Source organism: Neurospora crassa, linkage group V, assembly GCF_000182925.2.
Source record: "Neurospora crassa OR74A linkage group V, whole genome shotgun sequence".
NCBI classification, from domain to species: domain Eukaryota; kingdom Fungi; phylum Ascomycota; class Sordariomycetes; order Sordariales; family Sordariaceae; genus Neurospora; species Neurospora crassa.
In genome coordinates this window covers 2,060,072-2,077,928 of record NC_026505.1, presented here as the reverse complement: position 1 = coordinate 2,077,928, position 17,857 = coordinate 2,060,072, and the positions used below count along the sequence as shown (strand labels likewise).

General features: G+C 52.7%; 2 protein-coding genes across 4 annotated transcripts; one reads left to right on the top strand and one right to left on the bottom strand.

Annotated features, from left to right (window-relative positions):
- Positions 1-3,407: 3,407 nt before the first annotated feature.
- On the top strand, positions 3,408-8,026 carry tah-3 (tall aerial hyphae-3; the record flags this gene model as incomplete). Of its 2 annotated transcripts, none has more annotated exons than XM_011396264.1 (7): positions 3,408-4,474; positions 4,539-4,611; positions 4,665-4,697; positions 4,757-5,098; positions 5,159-5,386; positions 5,454-5,490; positions 5,554-8,026. In XM_011396264.1, the coding sequence occupies 6 exons, from the start codon at positions 4,577-4,579 to the stop codon at positions 6,571-6,573; spliced, it is 1,695 nt and encodes a 564-aa protein (XP_011394566.1). In that variant the 3' UTR covers positions 6,574-8,026. The 2 variants fall into 2 exon arrangements, with proteins under 2 accessions (XP_011394566.1, XP_011394567.1); XM_011396265.1 differs by lacking the exon at positions 3,408-4,474 and having other exon boundaries at positions 4,577-4,611; positions 5,554-6,536; positions 6,646-7,859.
- A 626-nt stretch (positions 8,027-8,652) lies between these two features.
- Positions 8,653-16,789, bottom strand: NCU03685. Of its 2 annotated transcripts, XM_011396262.1 has the most exons (4): positions 16,482-16,789; positions 15,719-16,350; positions 12,041-15,621; positions 8,653-11,964 (listed from the first exon to the last, which is right to left on the bottom strand). In XM_011396262.1, the coding sequence occupies exons 3-4, from the start codon at positions 15,614-15,616 to the stop codon at positions 9,496-9,498; spliced, it is 6,045 nt and encodes a 2,014-aa protein (XP_011394564.1). In that variant the 5' UTR covers positions 15,617-15,621; positions 15,719-16,350; positions 16,482-16,789; the 3' UTR covers positions 8,653-9,495. The 2 variants fall into 2 exon arrangements, with proteins under 2 accessions (XP_011394564.1, XP_011394565.1); XM_011396263.1 differs by having other exon boundaries at positions 15,719-16,789.
- Positions 16,790-17,857: the final 1,068 nt, after the last annotated feature.

Here is a 17,857-nt window from a genome sequence, read left to right as displayed (position 1 = left end):
TGGATCATGGCTCTACACAAGCGGTTTGGAATCAAACATAGTCGGTTTATCTGCCCCGCTTAAGTTCCGTAGCTCAGTGATGATCGTGACCTGGGCTAACTTCGGCAAGCTTCTGCCGGATCTGCTGTTGCGCCTCAGTGAAAGGGCCCGAAATACACTGGACAAGAGTCAGCTGCACTGAGAGTTGCTCATCCAGGAGAAATAACCGCTCTTGATCGAACGAGAAGCGTTCCGTAGCCATTGTCACGATATGGCATTTGGTGGTGAGGGTATTTCTCGGGACTCAGAGATTGATGTTCGACAGATAAAGTTTCGTTACCAAGCGAAGCCGCCGCCGTTAGAACTGTAGAATAACAGTACTGATTCCAACTCACTCACACAGTATGGATATGATCTCAAGTGGAAGTTCCGTCAGTTGCTTACCTACCGCCGGGCAGTGCGCGCAGTCAGTGTCATTCAGGCCCCGCCCGCTGTCAATGCGCGCTGCAGCTGCACTCCACAGGCGCCAGAAGCTCAGAGAAAAACCACACCTGACAGCACACTCTCAACACATACCTCTACACTGACAAACTTGAACTTGGGCTAAGGCCTTGGCGACAATTCGGACTTGGCGAAAGGACCGAGGTGATGGGAAGGGCCATGAACCGGTTGTGGGGCTTCCCAACGACAAACAAAGGACCAACGTTCTGGGACAAGATGAAACCGACAGGCAGTCAGGCAATGTAGGTACATCGTTTCATCAATGTGCCTTTTCAGGACGCAGATCCCACTCATAGACTTTGCATAGTGATTGCTGATGGAGAGTGTTAGTAAGAAAGAAAGGGCCCTCACCCTCAGTTTCTGACCAAGCTGGTATAGCTTACTCAAGATTCTCATCATGGTTCTATGAACTCCAAGGAACAGGGGCCTCGTGAAGACAGGACGTGAAACAAAGCCTAACAGCAGCGGAAACGAGCCGCAGGCCTAAGCACTTGAGATGAGGTCAAGGATGTTCCCAGATGTTAACTTGATCCTGTGCGCACCGCAGCCTCCACAGCACGAACTCGGACAATCTTTCAGGAAGTCCAAACGAGCATTGTCTCGTCACTTTGAAGTTGAGAAAAAGGGTACCATTTTCTATCATGTTATCAGTTCTCTTAAAGTTGAGGTATTGATTGGTAAAGTTAGACACACACTGTAGAGTCAAGTACCCTTACTGTGTCCCTCGGCCGTCGATCACCTAGATCCAAAATCATGAAGTGCCCTTACGAAATAGACAAAAACTAGACGCTACGCTACGTTACCTACTTCTACGAGTACTAAACTAGTCTCCCTTGACTACTGCTACCTAACTATAGTACTGTTGCCATTACAACATCAACACCACCACACACACGTGCAGGGAGTCAGGGACGATAAATGACATGGTGCGACAACAGTGGCCTGGTAGGTGCCAGTAAAAACGGGGACGACACATCTGCTAATACTTACCCAAATCTGTCGCTTCCATCTCTACCGGCACCTACCTGGGGAGAAGCGAGGTCTCCTCAAGGTGCCCACTCCTCTTCCCTGAGTTGATGGATTGGGTGCCGGGGACAGATGGAGAAAAGCGAGAGAGAGAGAGAGAGAGAGAGAGAGAGAAAAGAGGGAGAGTTTCATTCAGCAAACCCCGTTCGATCGGTCACCTCTTTTGCCCTTTGGAGTTAGATGGCCCGTTCGTTGTTCCGCTTCGCTTCGCTTCATTCGAACGCCTGCCTTACTTCCACTTCTTTTATTCTTTCGCTCTGCCGTGTCTCCGTCTCGGCAACGGTACTGCAATAACAACAAGCCACATCCATCTCTGATATGATATCCAGAGAGTGGAGAGGGGACATGGAAAAACGTCGGAGGAGATCCTGTTCTGTCAGTCTCTTGTTCCCAGGAAAATGGATGGATGATCATGGCGACTCCGCACTCTTCGCTTCCATTCTTTCACACAGTTCCGCCCGGCTGTGCCCTTGATTCCGTAGCGTTAAGGTTAGGTAAGGTAACCTTTAGGTGGAGTATGTCAGTTAGACCAGTCGGGGTAATTTGTCGTAAAGTGACCAATGTTTCTCTTTTTTTCTTCTTTTCGATTTTAACTCCCTTTGTTTCCTCATTGTTGTCTGCAAGCCCAACTATGGCCCACCACTCATCATGATTTCTCAATGCCAGATAAGTCCAGCAAGATGGTAGCAAGCATCCCATACTTGAGAGAGCGGGAGGTCGGGATGACGATGGACCCCCAAACTAGAAGAACCAACGTTTATGGTACATACTACAGGATCTGTAGCATGTACAGTAAACCGGATGGGGCAGGTTACCAGAAGCTGTCGTTGTTGCTTCATGCTTGATGTTGCTTGCTGTCATCTCTGCTGCTGCGCCCTGTGCTCGAGAGGTCCCCTAGGTACCGAGGTCTTTTGGATGCAAGTTGCTTAGAAGGTACCTACCGGCTGGACCGTTGGATGGTCCGTTGATCGCCGGATGAATTTGGATGTCAGGCCGACCTCGACCACTGCTGAATGCAGAGTGGAGGACTCGCTAGTGACAGACAGATACAGTGACAGGGAATCGAACTGAACGGTTACACACAACTGACCATCCATCCATCCCACCCACCCATCCACATTCATCCACCCTGTAGAACCGTGACATGTACACAGGAACCTCTACTATAGCACGCACGCAGGGCAGCTCCTAGCGGCGATGATCCACGGGCGGCGGCTCTTTTGGTTTTCACCCTGTCCTTGTTGCCGTTGATGTTATTGTTGATGATGCTCATCGGCACCGCCGTCCACATTCCGCGGTACCGATACCTCTCTCAGCAGCGCTCGCCCTTGTTCGTGCCAGGTGATTGTCCACGCAGCGGGCACCTCATGCACCCCCATCTCATTGCCTGCAGCAGCGAGTGGATTGCCCATTCTGGTCGCATTGTGGGCGGGTGTGCAGGGCAGCGAGCAGCAGTCGGATGTGGGTACATTGTTGGGGGTTCAAGTTCTCTTCTTTCGGAGGACGTACGTCCATCTCCTCCTCCTCTTTCTTGCTCAGACGGTGGACTCGCAGCCAATGACGGCACAGGTTTTCCACCTTGTTTTGGTGTTGTGGCAGATGGGGGAGGAGCAATCGATGGGATGGGATACCTCTACAATGTAGACTGCACGGAAAGAGCACTCGAGCAATGGAACTGGAAGGGCTTTTGCACTGGAGCACACAGTGGGAGGAGGAAGGAGTGTGGCAGCAACTTGACGTCCCCTCCAGTGACAGGGCCCCGACCCCGGCGTGTAAGCCAATGATCAGGCGGGCGGCTCTGCCCAACCCCAGAGAGAACCTGGAAGGGAACATGGAAGGTGCGCGGAAACTGCAGGGCCAAGTGCGCAAGTGATACCCAGCAGTCCCCCGTCACGCCCGTCTGCACCCAAGCCCACCAAGACCCAGTCCAAACTGGCGCTATTTAACACTTGGGCTTCCCCCGGGGCACATCGCGTCCCCTCTCCTTTTCGACCTATTTCACTAAACTGTACATCCTCAACCCTCAGGTCTGAGTCTCAGTCCTCCGCTATCATCCCGCCTCCCACATTCGCTTTTTAGCACCTCTAGGAAGTCCTCGTCGACTCCTGTCATTCGCTTGTTTCATTTTTCTTGGTGGTTTGGAGAGACGGACAGATTTGGAAGGAAGGAAACTCCCCCCCTCGCTACGCCTACTCAACTCAACCCTGCGAAACAACACTGAAGCCTCCACTTTCACCACTTGGACAGACTTCACCAACTCTATCTCACTAGCGCAACTCACTCGCTCCAGTACCACGCTCCGCCTTCAACAACAACAACAACAACAACTCATCTGGAATCGAAGAAGAGCGCAGGAGATCCTTACCACAACACCCCCATTCATCTGACTCTCGCTTAGCCAACCACCCTCGTTGGATTCCCACGCAAAACAGAAAGAAAAAGAGACAAGAATTTCAAATCACCAAAACAGATGTTGCCATACATCTACTAAGACCTGCTCGCTTGCTTGAAACCTCTAATCAGCCACAAACCGACGCCCCCATTCGCTTTAGGTTTCCGGGTCTGTTTGGAAACACGCAACAAGCAAAACTCTTACAACACACGATCGCTACCACGTTGAAGGAAAGGAGGAGATCTGGATCTGGATTTTAGGGAAGATCTTGGACATTGAGGTTATCACGACGACGCAACTGCGAACGACCTCGGCGCAAGCAACCGGTTACTCGGCAGGCAACACCGACTTGCTATTCCAGGTAGTCAACGCTGAAAGCACCTTGACTATCGGGTTGTTCACGTTTGACAACTACTCCGAACTACGCTCGCTCTAGATTGACCCTTCAGGAAGGCAACGTTGCAAGTCTCAGTACCTGTCATCGGTTTAAGGCACAGCCTACGCTTCCTGTCCTCGCATCAACCCATTACGTTCGCTACTTCGACGTCATCAGGGTCCATTGTGTCTCTGCTTCTTGTCAGTGTTTCGTTTGTCCGTGTGTTTGAACATCTTTAGAGACATATGCTAACCTTGCTATCAGATCTTTCGCTTTAATTGTTCGCCTGTCTTACTGTCACAATGGCTGGTCCCGGCGGTGGTCCCCCTAGGCGCAGGTAAGCTACTTTGTACACCCACTTCGGGTTGTCTTTACTAACATTTATTCTAGCCACACCAAGTCCCGAAAGGGATGCGAGACATGGTAAGCTAACTCAACCCATGACAAGTTGGATGCAAAGGTGCCTTCTAACAATCATACAGCAAGCGCCGCCACATTCGTTGTGACGAAAGTTTTCCCCAGTGCCGCAATTGCACCAAGCACAAGATCCGTTGTCCATATAATGACATTCCTGTCGCCGAGGACCGGTCTACTTCTCCTGACAAACCGGATCTTATGTGGACGCCCGAGATCGAGCTTGTAATCGAGCAGTGGCAGCGAACTGGTCTTTTCCCGTTCCCGAACCTTAACATTTACCCGACTCCGGCCCCTCAGTATCTCAGCACAGACGAGTTGCGCCTGATCCACCATGTTGCCTCGATCAGCAATCAGATGATGGAAATTGATGCCAACGGCTTCACTTTGTGGACTCGGCAGATCCCGACGTAAGATTAACACTTGACACGTCAATAATGGCTTGGGCTGGGCGCTAACAGGTTTTCTAGAATCATCAAGATTGGTGCTACCCATAACTATGTCTTGCATTCGCTGTTGGCCTTCTCTGCCATGCACATTGCGTACTTGACCGATTGTCCATTGGTCGGAAACATGGCTTACGAGCATCGGGGTATCGCCTTGAAGGGTCTCCAGGAAGCCATCGGGACCTTCTCGAAGGACACTTCTGACGCCATCCTTGCCGCATCTCTTGTTCTGTCGTGGCAAGCCACAGATTGGTAAGCAATATACTGCAGCCTTCCGGCTACACAGACAAGGGGGGGGCTAACTCAGATTTCCATACAGGCGAAGCTGGACCCATCTCATGCAGGGAACCTCATCGGTACGTTTGACTGCGAGCGTACGTGGTTACAAAGAGCGGCGAATGCTGACGTGGAAATAATAGGTCATTGATGCCATGGACCCCTGGAAGCACGAGTCCCAGTTCGGTGATTTCATTGCCGAAAGCAGCACGTTTCCAACCGCTCCCCCGTCTCCTGCCCCGGATCACAAGCCCAGTCAGCCGCGCAAGGAAGACCTTGACGCCTTTCAGAGGACTCTGCAGCAGCTCCAGAAGGTCGAGTCTCACCTCAAGCACAACAGGGAGGACACCAAGTCCGTTGCCCAGCTCATCAGCTTCCTGAAGGGTGCTCGCAAGGTTAGCCCGACCTTGTCGGTAGCCCAACAGTTTGAGCGTTTGAGGCCCCTGCGTACGTGGTTGTTCTGGCTTCCCGTCATGTACCTGCAACAGACCCATGGGTCGCCCAGTGCCTTGGTCATCATTGCTCACTACTACACCGTTGCTCTGGTAATGGAGCGCCTCTTCCCTGAGATCGGCGCCGCTTACTTTGGAAGTTTGACAATTGGCCCGGTTGAGGAGATTGCACGTCGCCTGCATTCCTTGAATATTTCTGGCCAACTCGAGGGTGATTTGGCAACCCCTCTTGCATTGATGAACTTCCCTATTGACACAGTCTCCGAATTCCGGTCTCGCATGGGGTGGAATCAACCGATTCGTACCCCGTCTTTCCCAGTGTTCGATAACTTCTACGCAAGCGAAGGTTCACCAATGCCCTTGTCCGCGGCGTCGTCGTCCGAGTACCTGCCATACGGAGAGAGGCCGGCCTTCAGCTACAGTACCGAGAACTTGTCCGTCATCCCGGAATGCGGACCCAGCCCGGTCCAGATCACGGCACCTTTTGGCCAACCACAGTACCTGAGCATCCCGAGCCCGTCCTATGGAGCATACAGTCCCACCACGAGCACCTTCGGTGACTATAACGACGCGGCTTCCGTCACCTACAGCGATCCGGACGAATATCCCTCGTATGACATGGGCTTCTCCGCTACTACACCCATGATGGGCGGTGCCAGCCCCTATGGTGTCGGGTTCGTCCATCCAATCCAATCCGTGTGGACGGTCTAGGATCTCTGTCCGCCACACCGGCCGCTGTCCGGCTCCGAAGAGATGCAAAGGTTTAATTAACATGGCCATCAGGACTCCTACAATGCTAAGCTCAACGCCCACCTACCCGCCTCCGGACGACTTTGCCGTACTTTGGCCTGGCCCCCCACACAGCCTCGCCCCTTCTCCGCTCCTGGGCCCTGGACAATACTCCACCAGGCTTCCGCTCCCCGAGTCGCCAACCCCATCGATGATTTTCACACCACCCTCGAGCCATGGCCACAGCATCTCGATATCTTCTATACCTTCGAATTACCTAGATGATGAGAACGTAACGGACGAAAGGCATCAGCACATTACATCGAACTAAATCTGGCATTCGGTGTGCATCTCTTTTCAGCATTTTCTTTTTCGATACAGACGCGATTGCATACCACGTTCCTTTCCGATCACACCTGCAGCATTTCAACGCATTATCATGCATCTTACACTCCTTTTACGACTGCAACGACGCTGTACTTAACAGCACACGACGCTCCTTAACGACACTTGTTTCAATAACGCATATACACTCCTTTATATACCCAACGGCTGGATCCCATGACGAACTATAGACACTCCTTTTTACGGATCGACGAATCGCATATATACCCAACTCGTAGACATTCCTTTTAACGACACTTGCATCTCAACGACAATTCGGCGAGCTTTACACACTCCTTACGGACATCACTGGATGGTCATGATACCCAACTGCAAAGCGACTGTTGATAATGGTTTTTTTTGGTCCTCTCTGGACAGGGACTGGTAGTTTGTTTTGAGAGATAAGGCAGCACATTGATGTGTCTGATCTTGGGCTCTCTGGAAAAAAAAGCGTGGCATTTTTGGTAATTGGTTCTTGAATCCTTAGCACCGTCAGCGGTGCTACAGGTTTGCATTGGGCGGCGTTTGTTTTGCTTTGACATCCCTTGAGTGAGGTTGTTATTACACCTCGACTCGATCGATAATAATACTATTTTGTGGATATGAGAGGTTCTGGGAAGAGGGGGTGGAGGATGATATGATAGGCGACGGATGATGAGTTTTGCAGATGGAGAAGAAGAAATGTAGTATTTCGAAGTGAATGAAGCGAAAAGAAAGAGACAGGATCTTTTGTTGGTCTGCAATATTTTCTTGAGCGGTGTACAAGTAAGCTGAGCTGGTCCTTATTAATGAATGTGCTGGGTGTTAACGTGGCCTTTAACTTTGATGGTGTTGATCGATCCAGGGTCGACTGTATGTACTACCTCTAAGTGGACTATGTTGACATTTCTCTGGCTGGCGTTGCAGAAGAGAAGGTGAGGACGACCAGGACAAGATGGTTAAACAAGATCTCATAGGGTCTGTTGTTACTTAATCATAATCATCGTTTTATCACAATAGCTGAGTTGTTTCGAAACTGACTATTTGTTCTACCCTCAATCACATTTTTGCCCCGTCTTGAAAAAAAAAAAAAAGATGGTATTCGCTGACGGACATGACTATTGATTGTCCAGGATCAATCACTTCGGGTTAGCATCGAGATGTAGTCATCGATTGCCATGACTGCCATCTTTTTCTTTTTCCCTTCTTTTTTCTTCGTCTTTTTTCCCCCTCCATTTCATAGTACGAGTCCAGACTCTACCACTCATACTCCGGATACCAGCTTTACGCATCATACGTAGGTAGGTAGATATCATTCCTTCCTTCCTTCCTTCCTTCCTTCCTTCCTTCCTTCCTTCCTTCCTTCCTTCCTTCCTTCCTTCCTTCCTTCCTTCCTTCCTTCCTTCCTTCCTTCCTTCCTTCCTTCCTTCCTTCCTTCCTTCCTTCCTTCCTTCCTTCCTTCCTTCCTTCCTTCCTTCCTTCCTTCCTTCCTTCCTTCCTTCCTTCCTTCCTTCCTTCCTGATATCAGTAACCGCGACAGGGAAGAAGAGAGTGTGAGAAAGATTCTTGCCGTTACATAGTTGTGGTCATGAACTTCTGTATCTGACTCGGAAGGAGGAAACGAGGCCTATCTAAAGACTTTACGGAGAGATTAGGGGAGGTGAAGAGGTGGAAATGAGGGGAAAACAATAAAAGAGCAAAATAAAAGAAGGGGAGAGGGGGAGGTCTGTCTCCTAGACCATTATTTAAGTGGAGGATGTCGGTTCGAACTTGGAAAGATATCTCTGACATGACGTGTATATATATCATATGCCTCAGAACCAGAAACTCTATTTAGTGTGTTTAGGCCCGAAAACCAACCAAACAGCAGGATTTCTTGAGGGATGAGAAAATCTGCTATCACGATGATATGAACAGAGGAAAGACGAATGCTTCGCAAATGGAAAATAGTAATTAACGAATAAGAAAACCCTCCCTGAGGCTCAGTTCGCTGAAACCATATAGTGAGGGAGGGATATAGGTATAAGAATATGTATGGGGGGTATAAGAAGCCGTGCAGGCTATAGAAACATAAAAAAAGAAACATAAACAGTCAAAACCCAACACAAATGCGTGAACTCACACGCCTGCAAGACACCAGTCAGTCAGTTGCACTTGATGTGGTGCATGCCAACCCAACCAAAACTCCCATCACAAAATCTGCGTCGCCAGCTGCAGTGCTGCACTGCACTACGCGGCGCCGGCAGAAGACATCGTCATCAACCTGACCAGCCTCTCCTCGGCTCTCTTCTCCCTCCGCCGCCTCCCTTCCGGACTTTCATCCAGTTTCCTCTTCCACATTTGTTTCCTCCTTTCATCCCGCACCACCTGTGGCGATGGAATTGGCATGTAGCCAAAATACCTCTCGGTACCACTGCCGTTACTACTACACCCGCCGCCTCCACTTTCACTTCCACTACTGCTCTCTTCCATCATATCTTCCAAGACGGGCTCCAAATTCATATTCAGATCCAGATTCAGGTTCGGGGGATGATGCATCGCCTAGAGCAGCAACCCCTCCACCTCGCTCGTGACCATGCCAAAGACCCAGTTGGCCTGCTGCACGCTCTTGCATTGGAAGCACCACTTGGTCACCTTGCCAGCGACCCTTCCCGTGCGGGGTGCTAGACCGACGTTTCCTTCCTCGTCTCGCAGGTTCTCCCAGACGCTGCACATGATGCCCTTTGTTCCCAGCATGCTGAAGGATTTGGATCCCAGCACGGCATCTAACAAGATCAGTGGCTTGTCGGAAACCTTCTTGGTGGCGTGTGTCACGATGATGCGTTTCTCTAGGCCGTGGTATAGCGATAGCTCCTGGCGTACGCCCGGGGGAGGACGGCCAATGTGCAGGATGCAGTCACCCTTGTCAGCCCAGCGGTTGTTCTGCACGTTCAAGTGGCAGCGGATTTCGAGCGGTTGGCCCGGAGTGAACGGCTTGGCCAGGCCAATGCTCCAGCGGCTGGGGGACTGGCTGCCGGAGCCGGATGCGCTCCGCGGCGGGGTTGAGGAGTCATTACCGCCGGTGCCAGAGGAGTAGCCGCTTGAGTACAGGCTGCCGCTGCCGCCGCCGCCGTGGGCACCACCGCTTCCGGCGATGGAGCCAGGGCGGGATTGCTTGTCGACGGTGGACTTGCCGATGTTGAACGACGTGTTCTCGCCGCCGAGTAAGCGGCGCAAGAAGCTTTTAGCCGAAACGCTAGTTGTCGCACTGCTGTGCTGGCTGGGCGCGCGAGTGGATGCGCGATAACTGTTCTTGCGGCCAAAGATGCTCATGCTCTTTCGACGGCTGGAGGTTTCAGTGCCGTCGGCGCTACCGGCGCCAGCATCGTTCTGTGTTTGTTGCCCAAAAGAACGGACGCGTGCCTCCTCGGCAAGCTGAATGTACCTAGCATTGTTCAGCCGGCTTTGGTGCACCGCCTCGTAAAGGGCCTTCGCTTCATCCTGGCTCGCGGCGCGAAAGCGGAACATGCCGCTATCGATGCTGCTCAGGCGAGACTCAGGAGATACGCGGCTGCGGACCTCGAGGTCAAGCGCCGTACTACGGCGGATCATGACCACTGGGGTGAGGACGAGGCAGATTAGAGGGACAATGCCTCCAGCCTCTCTGTTCGCCATGTCGACCTCGGACGTGCCAGAGGTCTGCAGAGGGTACGCCTGTTTGTTCCCTGGGGTTTCCTGGAGCATGTGTACCTCCATACTTCCGGGGAAGACCAGGATGCGCGACGGTTCAGTGTTGATCTCCCTCCAGATACCCTTTCTGTTGGACCAGTACGAGACTGATGCAACAAACCTCTGCACAGTCCTCTCTTGCGGGGTTTGCTGCCCTGGCTGAGGTGCTCCAACCTGAGAAGCTGATTGTGATGGCGCTATGGTGTTTTCTGAGACAACGGATTCTTCAACAATCTGAGGCAAGGGTTGCTTGAGGCTGTAACCCGGGATCGTATCCGGAACATCATCTTCGTCCAACTCGTCACTGGAGGATGATGACGACTCCGAGTCACTGCGGGCGGATTCTTCAGTCTCAGAGTCGATGTCGGATGGGTGATATTCGTGCTTGAGAGGAGAGGATGTGCGCCTCTTCACCCGGGTCGTAGGAGCAAGCTCCACCGGAGGTTGCACAACAGCTGAACCTTTGATGTTGAGGGGCCGAGGAATAGGCACAGATTCGATTCCGTAGGCAGGGGTAATGGGCTGAGATCTGAAGATATCCACAGATTCGCTGTACGGAATGTGTTTGTTGGGAGCCGGGTAGGAGGTGACCGGAGCGCTGGCTTGCCGCTTGTGGTATCGGCTAGGCGTCCTGAATTCATCATCATACGAGCCGATAACGCTAGGTTCACCAATCGGGACGTCGAGGTCGTCCGCTTTTGGTGAGCTGACGTGAATAAGGCTCATGCTCATCGGCGGCTTAGGTCGTGAGAGGGGAGGCATGGGGTCGCTACCCAAAATTCCCAGCCAGTCCGTAATCTGGACCTCTTCGGTAGTGGACAGCTTGATCAGCTCATACCACTCGTCGCCGTTATGTCTACCGCGGATCATGACAATCATGCTCCTGGGACTCTCGCCTTTTCTTGCCGAGATGTACTGCCTTGGAACAGGTGGGAAAAGCAGCCATGGCTTAGCCTTGTTGCTGATGTCACGGATGAGGATATCCCCCATGTCAGAAGGAACGTTGACCCTATCTCGGTGCATGAGTTCAACTTGGCATTCAAGTCGTTGGCCGCTCGAGTGTTCAAGGTCCATCTCAAAGGAGTCTTTAGCTGCCACTTGTCTGCTCGGATCGATCCGAACGTTGTCCAGCGGTCGTAGGTTGCGAAGGTCTCTGGCGCGTGTTGTGTCGGTGTTGTTGGCGTCCTCATCGGTCATGCGAGCGAACTCTTCACGATGCCGTGTTCGGGCCTTCTCCTGGAGGTTGCCGTACAATTTGAGCAAGTCTTCAGTTTCCGGAGTCTTGATCACCATAACAGCCGCCTACATACACACCGCTCATGTTAGTGACAGTTCACGCCAAGCTAGCGGTGACAATGGTAGTGCAAGTGGAACTAACCCGGAGAAACTTGTACATCCACTTTATTCGGATCAGGGGCCGCTTCAACAAGTACGCAACATCTACCCGCTCACCGTTGTAGCTGAGCACGTCGCCATCCTCATTGCGAGGTAGCGCATTCAGGAGGGAGTCATTCTCGTCGATCTTCCCGCTCGGCGGTGCGAGGTTGACAATGAGATCCTGGAATCCCAATCGCCACACGTCAAGGTAGTTGTTATAAACCGGCGAGACGGCTTCGAGCCATTCAAGAAGCCTCCGAATATCATGCAGGGGCGCGCGCTTGTGGTAAGTCCACAACTTCTCGAGAGCGACACCCATATTTACCACAGCCTTGGCCATGCTGTCTGTTTTGCGATCGGCATCGTCCACATTGTCTCCATGGACAAACTCGTTCAAGAGCACGGGGACGACACCGTCGACCAAGGTCTTGAGTTCTCGATGATAGAAGTGCTCATCATCGGCAAACTCCTCTAGCAGATCATTGACCCTACTGTCGTTAGCCTTGCTAGGCTTTCTATGAAGACTGCGCGAGGCCTTGATGCTCCTTGAGCGGCTGGGTGGGACCAGCTGGCCATCGTCAGGAAGTGAGAGCACTGATACCAAATCAGAGTGCTTAGTAGTAAGTCGGCGCTTCAAGCTGCCAGACTTGCGGGATATTTGAGAGGTTTGTGACTGTTGACTCGCTTCTCTGGTGAGGGGTGTCGGCTGGCCGAACGCCTCTTCGGGTGCCTGTGTTACGGTGGATTGGGAAACAGTGGAGACGCTATCCGTATCCTTCTTGCCATATGGTTCCTGATATTCGCGGGAGTCCTCAGATAGTATGGTGGATAGATCATGCAAGTCACTCGTTGGTCGTCTTCTGCGCGAGGGCCCCCGTGTGCTAGGTTCTGACGAAGAATAGGAATCGGCTCTGGAAGGGCGATCAGGAGATGCTGATCTTCTCTTGTATGAGTCAGGAGAGCGCTGCTGCGGTGGGCTTCTCCTGGACTCCAAGTCATGCTCGGTTTCTGGTTCAGATTCAACGTCCGTCTCGCAGCTGGGATATACCATGGGTGCTATTTTGTGCGCACTGGATTCGCCCTTGAAGGCCTCCTTCAACACATCCCGAAAGGGCTTCTTTACGGAACCACTGCTCCTTCGCGGTAATGTTGGGCTCCTAGGAGTCGAGCGTCGTTTCAGCCCCGCCGCCGAATCAGGGGTAGTTGTAGGACTCTTTCTCCTCTTGGGAGTTACTTCGCTATCATCCGATCGTGTTGAAGTCTTCCGTAGCTCTTCATGGGTTACCGGAGTCTGAGGTCTTTCTTTCCTGCGCGGCAGCTCTGCCGAAGCGCGCTTAGAAATCTCGGGAGTCCGTGCCTTGTGGGTCGACACATCTGTATCGACCAGCTTCTCCTTCGAGTTACGCTCGGGGGCCCGTTCCCTATGAGCTGGTAGATCTCTGTCGACCAACTTCTCCTTGGAATTGCGCTCAGGGGTCGAGACTCGCAGGGGTTCGGGGGCAACAACTGGTGGTAAGTTCGGCATACCCTCTACGAAGGGGTCAACCGTGTTGTTCAACCAAGATTCGATTCTAGCGGGCTTGTTCCCCGTAGGGGGAGGCCTCGGCGGTTCCGCCATCTCCTGCATCTTCTCCATGGCGCCGGTCATAACCTTTTTGAGGACATTCGGTACTAGTTTGAGGCTTTCATTTCTCTGAGGTTTCGGCTTAGGTTTCGCACTTTGGCGGGCGTGTGTTCTTTGGGTATGACCCCTCAAGGGGAGTTCCAGTTCGCTAAACGCCGAAAAGCCGAATGGAATCTCTGCTAAATCATCAATGCCAGCAGCAGTTGGTGGGCGCCGGTCAGAATCCTCTCCGGATGATCCACCATTATTCCTAGGAGTTGGCATTGGTTTGTCAGCGCCCGGTCGCCTGTCATCCGTTGTAGTTTCTGTTTGCGTGGCTGTAGTTGGTGGGCTAGGACTTCTTCGCTTCGGTTTTCTTCGCGCACCTCCACGGGAACCCCTTCTTCTTGGCAGCTTCCTCTTTGGAGGTGGAGGGCTTCTTAGCCTTCTCTTCGGCGGAGGACTGGGGCTCCTCTTTGATGACACTTCGCTTTCAGGTTCAACGATGACTTCTATCACATCGTCAGAAGCAGCCGAGTGATCACTACGCGCTCTTGGCTTGGGAGTCGATGCTTTTCTAAGCGGGGTCGAAGCTCTTCGCGGCGGAGTTGAGGCTCTTCTTGGAGGAGGTGAAGCTCCTCTGGGCGGTGTTCTGCTACCGGACCGATCGCTCGGTGTCCGCCCGGACGAAGAGGAGGGACTAACTGTAGAAATGGACCTGCTGCTGCTGTCGGCAGAGACAGGAGGACCCGGGCGAACTTTAATGCCATCGTCTGGCAGTGAGCGGGCGGGCTTTACTGGGCTAATCCTAATTCCATCATCATTGGAGCCCCGTTTCTGTAGGGAACGCACCCTAATTCCATCATTGGGTGGACACTGTTGCGTCCTTGGGTTTGAGCTTGACCTCCTACTTTCACCAGACGATGAACGCTTCCTACGCGGCATATCTGGTTCCGACAGTGCCCCACGGTGATGATCGTCGTCCTCGTCTACCTCAACCGTGACCGTCTCACCGGTTTTGGCATGGCGATATGTCTTGACCGTCGGGCGCCGGGCAACAGGTGGTGGGGGCGGCGGGAGCTCTACCCTCTGAGCCCAATCTCTAATCTTCTTTTGTACCGAGGGATTTTGCGCCGTTCGTTTGAGAAAGTCTTTCGGTATGGGTTGGCCTGCTTCGGGTACCGGACTTTTTGCTAGCCCTTTTCCCTTTTGCTGCTTCTTCATCCAGTGGTCGTCGCTTATGATCCTCTTCTTGGGCAACCCGGGCCTTGGTCGCGCCTCCTTGATAATAACATCGGGCCTGTCGTCGGCCATTCTCCCTAGCACTTTATTCTTCTCCTTGGCAGTGCTGTCGCTCCCACTCGTACCCTTGGGTTCCACCGTCTCGATTTTTGGCTTCTTCTGCTTGGGGGGCTTCTGCCGCCACTTGATCCTCATTCTGTCTTCCTCGTCCACGTCATCGCCGCTCAAGTTGACAGCGAATTCGGTCGGTTCGCTTCGCGCATCTTCTGCGACCGGAATAGGAAGGCCCTCGGCCTTGACTGCCGCCTGCGACGCCTTTTGCCATGCCTTGACACGATCGCGAACGCCACCAGGTTGTTGTAGCTTCCGTACAGCAGCGGCGCGCATCTCTTGGCGTAGCTCCTCTCGAACATTCTGGGCATCCATGGACATGGTCTTTCGTCGCTTCGAGGCTGAGCGCTGTGCGGCTACGCGCTGCGGGGATGGTCGGCCGAGTAGGAAATCACCCAGAAGACTCGGCTCGGGCTTCTTCAGCTCGGGCTTCTTCTTGTGGTGTGACAGGCCGCTGTTGGTAGGTGTCGGCACACTCTTGGGAGTGGTGGCTCCCAGCGCCGTGGCCGATTTGGTCGGTGAAATTGTCGGCGCGCCATTCTTGGAGTTTGTGGGCGTGATCTTGGGGGTCTTTGGCCGTGGTGATGGAGGTTTGTCGGGTTTTGGTTTTGGGGGTGACATTTCTTCTACCGGTCATGGGCGGAGTGTCAGCGGCTTGTGCATGTCGATTGCGCTAGATGTCATCTGTTGACTTTATTGGCACATCAAGTGGTGCTCGCTCACCTTAGGGAGCCCGCATGCTGGTCCGCTTTGAGGATCCAGACACAACCTTGAGCCTTGACGGGCGCTACCGGAGTTTCATGGAAGAGTTGACGAGGCGCGCAGTCAGGTTCTCTGAAGGCGCGTTTCCGCCGCGGCTGCCGTGCTTTTGTGAGAAGAGAGGAAGGGATAAATCACACACTTGGTGAATGGGATGACGTCCGGTTTGGGTTGAATCGAAAGAGCCCACAGGGGCCCCACTGGCTAACGGTGATGGACCACAGTAGGTCTAGCTCCTATTTCTTGCGTTTTCTGCTGCACCGATCTAGGCGCTTCCAACTCCGCCGCCCACCCTGCGTGGAGTTTCAGGGAGTCCGTCGATGTCTCCAGGATCCAGGCTCGCCAGGAACAAGCGACGAAAGGCGGTGGAGAGAAAGCCCGGCGTGGTAGCAAAACTCTGTCTGACCTTCAGCCCTGGCTGGCTTCCCTTAGGTTTGCAGGTGCTCGAGCTCTGGGTTGGCCCCTGTAATAGCTTCCAGTTCTCTGGAAATCAAAGACACACGCAACACGCTATGTAGTGTAGATCCCATAGAGCAGAGAGAGACAAGAGTCAAGGTAACCGCGTGACAGACGTAACGAGGGTAAGGGTATGTATGCTGTTCAGGTAGAGAGGGAGTCAGCTGTCGCCCACGCGGTTCGGTTGTGCGAGCAGGTAGCCGACGGGCAAAGCTGCCCGCTGTGGTGCAACAGGTTTAGAACAACGAATGTTGATGAATGGTATTGGTACCTCCAGGTATTGTCAGACAATCAATCAGAGGCTGGCTGGCGCGCGTGTTGCGGGAAAAGAGCGAGCGTAGGTGAAGGGGCTTGAGGAGCAGCTGAGCTTCAGTTCTGTTTTGCTGAGGTCGTTCAGACATCCGTAATCCGTAACCAATCCACCACCCTGCGTGGCTGAGGATGAGGTTATCGTTTTTTCCCGTGGCCGCCAATAACAATCAATTGATGGCAGTGGTTGCTGCGGACATCAGCAATTGAACACCCATCAGTATCCGAATCAGCTCTCCAAAGAAGAGTGAAAAAGCGAGTGCAGGCAGTTCCACCCTTCATCACACACACCCTTTGCTCACTTTGGCGCATCCACCGGCCATGTTATCAGTGTCGACCGATTTCTCCCTCCGACTTCTTGCTTCTGCCAGTCCCCCCACCGGGTTCCATGGAAGTTGGAAACCACGTTCTCCTGCAGCTTGGCTGAGTGGTAATCAATTACTTGCACTAGAGCGGTTCCCAAGAGTAGGCTGCCTTGGTGGGGGCTGGTGTCATTCACTGCATTAGTTTCGTTACAATCGCGCGCTTCTTCCACTTTGTTCGGCTTCAGTCCGTAAAGAGTTGACTTTGCTTCACCTACCTAGACTAGTTCCTTCTTCCATCTTGATCTCCGCCCTCGCTGCTGTCCAAGAGACCATTCAAGATTCAAGTAACGCAAGACAGCAGCCATGGAAAAAAAGTCAAACATGTCAACAACAATCCCTTGAGTCCCTTGTGAAAGCCAATCGAAGTTAATGGACGGGAGGGAATTGGACGTAGTATTCAATTCGGATTAATGTGAATCGCACTGGCACTGCGCGGCGGTTTTCGCTGCACACACAGTTCCGACAATTCGTTCGTCCCTTCTTCGTTCTAGGTATGTCGGTTGAACCTGTGCAGTGGCCCAAGCTTCTGTGCCCGGTAAGTGCCTGAGTGACCAAATTATCAAATACGCCCAGCAACCCGCACTGAACCAGCCTATGTATCCGAGTCTTGATGTTTTGTCTGTCCAGGCAATTGAAACATAAATGGTTCAGTGCCCTGTATTGGATGGATATTCGGAGTGTTTTCTATGGTCAATCACCCTGCAGTCTTAACAATCGCAATGGTGGGTCATCCTTGTCCCTTCCCTTGTCAGCAGATACCTCTAGGGTGTTGAGGGTGGGGGTGGGTTGTGGTTCTGGCACCTGACATCATCAGCAACTGCAGGGCAACCACGACGACGATACTGTATTAGTTTTCTTACTGAGCACGACAGTCCTCCCGTCATCTTCCAATCTTCGCTAAAATCCTGAGCTCAAGTGTTATAGCGAACGCCATGGATGGGAGATATACAATTAAGCCGACCCGAGTATAGCG